This window comes from Antrostomus carolinensis, unplaced genomic scaffold, assembly GCF_000700745.2.
Source record: "Antrostomus carolinensis isolate BGI_N321 unplaced genomic scaffold, ASM70074v2 scaffold8168, whole genome shotgun sequence".
NCBI lineage: Eukaryota > Metazoa > Chordata > Aves > Caprimulgiformes > Caprimulgidae > Antrostomus > Antrostomus carolinensis.
In genome coordinates this window covers 24,155-30,034 of record NW_010333644.1, presented here as the reverse complement: position 1 = coordinate 30,034, position 5,880 = coordinate 24,155, and the positions used below count along the sequence as shown (strand labels likewise).

The 5,880-nt window shown below is 39.3% G+C and overlaps 1 protein-coding gene across 1 annotated transcript in view; it reads right to left on the bottom strand.

The window, feature by feature from the left end:
• The window catches only part of ZNF277 (zinc finger protein 277), a 33,063-nt gene that overhangs the window by 23,420 nt on the left and 3,763 nt on the right, over positions 1-5,880 (bottom strand). The window contains 2 exon segments of the mRNA XM_010173928.2: positions 3,704-3,786; positions 5,810-5,876. Coding sequence (XP_010172230.2) covers positions 3,704-3,786; positions 5,810-5,876 — 150 coding nt within the window.

Here is a 5,880-nt window from a genome sequence, read left to right as displayed (position 1 = left end):
GGACGCACAGAATTTCAGATGTAGGTATTAAGCATGCTAATATGATGAGCTATACTGTAAGCACTTCAGATGTTGCACTGTGTTCAATTAGGCTAGCCCCTTGATGCCTTCCAGTGCACAGCTTCAACTTCTTGAACCTTGCCTCAGCTTAGGCTTGTGACAAACTGGGAATCATACACACAGCTCATCCTGGGAGACAAGTATAGCTGAGTATTCTAAACATTTGTGTCCCTTCTCCAGTTTTGGTGAAGACTCCTCTTCAAGGTCTGTCTACAGGGAGGAACAGTAGTAGTCTCTTCATCTAAAACCACCAGTCACATGACAGGAGAATAGTTCTAAACATGACAGCAAGACAAGGTCAATGTTGTGGTAGAAAGCGTGTATTTTCAAAAAAACAGGTTTGAGGTTTTTCTGGTTTTTTAGAATAACCTTAAAGATAAGCCCAAGTGGCTCATTCTGACACTACCTCTCTTAGTATCTCGAGTTTTGCCACCAGGACTTCCCTGCCTGGTTCCACTGCTTCACAACTATGAATTCTTTGTCAAGACTGTGTTTTTCCAAAAGACCGTATCTGTTTTGTATTACATAGCCTTGTCAGCTATTTCAGCAAGCTGTGCTCTCTAACCTAGTTCAGGCTCATTCCTTGGCCTCTCTCAATACATCACAGTCACCATAATGTCTCTGCACGACATCCACCTTGGCTAGCTCCCCTGCTGCAAGACAGCCTGAAATATTCCTAAACTGGAGTTTCAAAACTGCAAAATAAAATGCTTCAGCTAGCACATTTTAAGGACAACATTTATCCTTGTTTGGGCTTGCTGCTGGAGACAGCAGTTAGGATTCAAAGGCTGCAGAAAAATCATCAGAAGTTGTATAGTCCTGGTCTTTAATTCTGCACAACTCACATGAGCCCACTTGCCAGCTCACTTTTAATTGCTGGACTTGTCTGGAGGTAAAAGACTTTGCAAAACAAAATAACTATTTAACTTGCAAGTCAACACCCAGATTGCAGCTAAAGGAAATGAAAAACTAAACAGAATTTACTGCTGTAACTAAAGTGGTGACTCCATCAGCCCCAACTACAGCTGCAGCTAGATCTCACAAAATCCTTCTGTAAAAACTGAAGATACAATTCTGATATTTAAAACAGTGTTAACAGCAAAGGCTATTTCACACAAAATAAGAATACAAATCTTTCTTTTCTAACTTAATTACGCTGTAAACAAAACCAGCACTTGTGTTGGGCTAAATCCTGCACTCTTTTCTGAATTTGAGGAAACAGCTCACCTGCCAACAGACTCTGCACTCCCTTGACACTGGCAGTGGAGAGAAGGCCTAGTTGGAATAGGACTGCATAGCACAAAACACCACAAAACCGGAAACAAATGCCCTTTAACAAAAGAAAAAGTACAGTCCAATGTGTAGCAGCCAGGAGTTACTATTACAATGGACATTAGCTGCACGCTCAATCATGACCCTCTTTCCTTCTTCAAAGCCACAAACAACATGATATATGCTAGGGAAATGAACATCATTATGACACCGCATGCCCACATGGCCGTATTCAAGATGTCTTAATAACCTCAAAGGGATTATAGGAAACTGGAAAAGGTACAGGGAAGTGCAAAAATGATGCACAATGAAGAACTACCAAAAATGTTTTCTTGTTTTCAGAGGGAACTTCCTGATTTTAATTCATACCCATTGCCTCTTGACCTGTTGGTGGGCACTACTGAGAGGAATCTGACTCCCTGTTCTTCATTTCCATCAAGTATTTATACACATTGGTAAGATTACCTCCAAGTCTTGTCTTCCAGGGTTAACAGTCCAAGCTCTCTCACTCTCTCCTTATATGAAGGATGCTGCAGTCCCTTAATCATCTTTATGACCCTGCACTGGACCTGCTCAAGTAAGTCCGTACCTTCCTTGTACTGGGGAGCCCAGCACTTGACCCAGCACTTCAGATCTGGTCTCACTGGTGCTGAGTAGAGGGGAAGAATAATCTCCCTTGACCTGCTGGCAACACTCTTCCTAACGCAGCCTAGGATGCTGTTGGCCTTCTTTGCCGTGAGGGTGCACTGCAGCACATGACTAATGAAAAACATAATGTAAGGTAGATAAATCAGGAGACAAATCATGAATGTTTTGGATAAAATAAAGGATGAACTACCGTAGACACTTTGCTGCTGATGAGGATAAGATACTCGTCTAGACAAACCTTTTTACTGATCCAGAGTGGCTTTCCTTATGATGAATTTTAAGAGAAGCATGCTAGGCATAAGTGCATCAGCTGTTTTTCTCTCAGTCTGTGACAATCCAATGGGCCTACATGGAATGAAGATTTCAGCTGAGGCAACTCCAGCTCCAGGGGAAATCCTCAGTGGCAGAACTACCACAATTCTCCTTTGCAGGAGCTGGGATCCTGTGGAGAGCTGTGTAAGACTTGTTCTGAGGATTTGTTAGTCATGTGCCTTGAGCTGCAGAAGATTACTTTAGCCAGCAAACTGTAATAGCATTCACATGGTAGTTGAACCAAATGGATTTTGCCTGCCAATCCCAACTTTCCTGGGGACTAGAATTTGTTTTTTGTAAGTATCTCCTTCATTCTGAATGCTTATGATTTAAGGGGTCTTTATCTGCATGCTGTGTATGTACAGACTTGTAATAGAAACATAAGGTACCAGAAGAAACAGCATAACAAAGGGTTAAAAGGCCTACACTGACAATTCCCAGGACATAGCTGCCAGCAGGAAACTGAGGAACATATTTATGTCAAGACCAAAAGGTCTACACTCTAACACCTCACAGTACAGATGACTTGTCAGCAGAAGACTCTGCATCCTAACATGAGGAGATTGACAACAAGGCTGCTATGCATCTCCTAATATTAATTTCTGAATTAAGGAAAACCAGGAAAAACAGACTAAAGATGTGTAACTCAAGCAAGAAAACAAAGCAACACAAAAAAATCCCCAGCGGTCAGCAAGATGGACTAAGACTCATAGAAGCTGAAGTCTGCAAGAGCTTAATGTGAAGGACCACTAATTCAAAACTGATACCTCTGAAAAGATATGAGAGGTCTGCCCAAAGCACTAGGTTGCCATCACGAAGCAAGAAGAACTAGAGAGGTTCATGAGGACTCAACAGCTGGCATTTTCTGTCCTTTGCAGCTCACAGAAACAATACTGGCCAGACTTCCTTCACTCATGCACTGTGGTGCTTGTGAGTATGCAAGTGTGAATTAATGAAATCTGGGTAAGAGAGTGTGAATGCAAAAAACCAACTTGCTGGATGATTTTGTAAATAAGTATCACCTTCCCTTTTCACAGTATCGCACACTGAGTTTTATCTTGCTAATTTCCCTAGATGTATATTATTGCACAAAAATGTGTCAATGTATTGCAGATTCTCGCAAGAAGAAAAATGTTCATCATACTCAGCCTTTTTCAGTGCTCTGGGTGTATTTTCCACTCATGTGGAACACTGACGTACAACCTGTAAATTTATTCCAAGGAAAAATCTATAAACATAGAGTTTGTGTATGCTTGTGCACTAGCTAGGGAAATGATCTTAGAAAAAATATAAAAAATCAGAATTTTGCAGTCTAGTAAAAAATGCTTTCATTTTCAAATGCCCACTAAATTACCATATGTTACTCTACAGAACTGTTAACCTCACAAATGAAACAGCAGTAACTTCTTACCAGTCTCTTTTGCTGAAGCTGTTCTCTAAGTAATCTGTCTTCTGGTAAAACATCACATAGAAGAAAATAATTGTCCTGTTCTTCTGTTAAGAGATTAGGAAGTGTGGGTAAGAGATGGGAAGTTGCAGCTGCTTTGAATATTTCTGGCACATATTTTGCTAAACTTTTGGAATGCGTTTAGAATGTGAGAATGTGTTTTTTAATCTATATAAGTCAGTTATTTTAATTTCATAATTTAATGAAACATGCTTAAATATTTGTATATACATATTTATAAGACCTTTACATCATTTATATTGCAGTACAAAGATAGAATTTTTGCATAGATTTTCTCCACTACCAGCTTTATTATTTTTTATGATGGTTCTTCTGGAGACACAAAGCAATTTTGATCATTTATAATGGTTGCAGTATAAAGTCAGCATGAAAGAAACATGAAATCACCTTAAATTTTATCTTGCACGTGGAATTTTCAAGTATTTCCCTAAGTAATTGTCAGTTTTCAGTAGTTATCATCATCCGGTACACCCTTCCTTTACGCTGACTGATCACATTACCTTTAACCATCAGATCTTGTTCCATCTGCAGATACGCACCACAACCGTTTAGTAACACCACACATTGCGACTTGCCTAAATTACATTTCTACAAATGAATGAATTTTTTAATTTCTAAATTTAATTTCTGTGTGTTTTACCCACATTTTATGTTTAGTAACTAGTAAAAACTATTTATGTTCCTATCCAATTTAATAATAAAACATCTTATTCAAATGAACTACCTTAAAATTACTCAGCATGTAAGATAATACAAAAACACTTATAAAAATATTATGCATTTGAAAATTACTCATTTATTAATCAAGGAGTTATGTGGTTGGTGAACTGAAGTGACCATTATTAAGTCTTTTACAATTTTAAACTTGCTAGATTTCAGCCTTTCCCATCTTTTTGTACAGAAGCCTATGTGAAGAAGAGAAACCCCTTGATTTCTGAGCTATCAAATCTGAAGAAGATAGCTATTAAAATTAACAAATTTGTTAACAAACAACGTATTCTTGTTGTCCTCTGGAAGGGCTATTGATGGTTTATAATTCTGGCAAGCTCTGGTATTCAGGAGCTTGATTTGCAATTTTCAAACTAAGTGGTGTTAAAATTTCAGAAGTAAAAGCACAATATGTAAGAGAAATGCAATTATGGTCTTTGGAGTGATTTTCATGTTTTCTAGGACTATTTTTCTTAAAATTAATTTGAATAATTAAACCAATGTATTTTCATCCATTTTGCACTCAGTTTTCACCTTCCACCCATCTCTGACACTAGCTGCATGCATTTCTTCCTCTCTTGTAAGATCTCAATGGAGAATTAAAGATGCAGAAAAGACCTAAAGTTCTCTTATCTGCTTTTGGGTGAACTAGATTGTTCTGCTAGAAAAGGGGAAACCAAAGCAGCATCAGCTACTTCTGAGAAAAACACTTCCTTCACACAGTCATCACTGTCCTTATGATGGAATGTCCCACCGTGCCAACGCAGCAGAAACATGAAATATGGTCTTTGATCTTGTGTTGGAGCTCAGAAAATGGCAGTCTTTCTATCCCTACTGTGAAGGTATTGTCTCCTAATACTCTTGGGGCAGTAAGCACTGTGGTAGGTGAAAGGAAGGGTGATTGTGGCCCTGATGTCCAGGAAGAATTAGTAGCATCAGTCGGGGTGGTGGACAGGATGAAGTTGGAAAAGACAGATCACTGGGAACGTTTCTCCACATTTCTGGCAGGACTGTCACCAATTATGTATGCAGTGGGTACCAAAGTTTCCACAGCCATGATGTAAGCAGCGCTGCTTCTAGGCCTTGATTTGCAACCTGCCCTAATTTGGCAGCGCATTTAAGCATGCATTGAGCTCATCTTCATGCAGCACAGTGCTGAAGCACGTGTTGCAATCCTTGGAAAAGGCAAGTTTAAATATGTGGTTAAGAGTTAAACATTACTTCTGTGGTTTTCTGAGCTAGTGTCAGATTACTTCACACTTGGCTGATCAAAGCAGCAGTATATGCCAGAAATGAGGCACGTGACCTGGCCAACAGAGAGTAAGCAAGCAGCATACTTACCCAGTGGAGCTTCTGAATTTGTCCTTATCACACTACAAAAGTCTGTGATGGGCTGTTCTGCAAACCTCTTC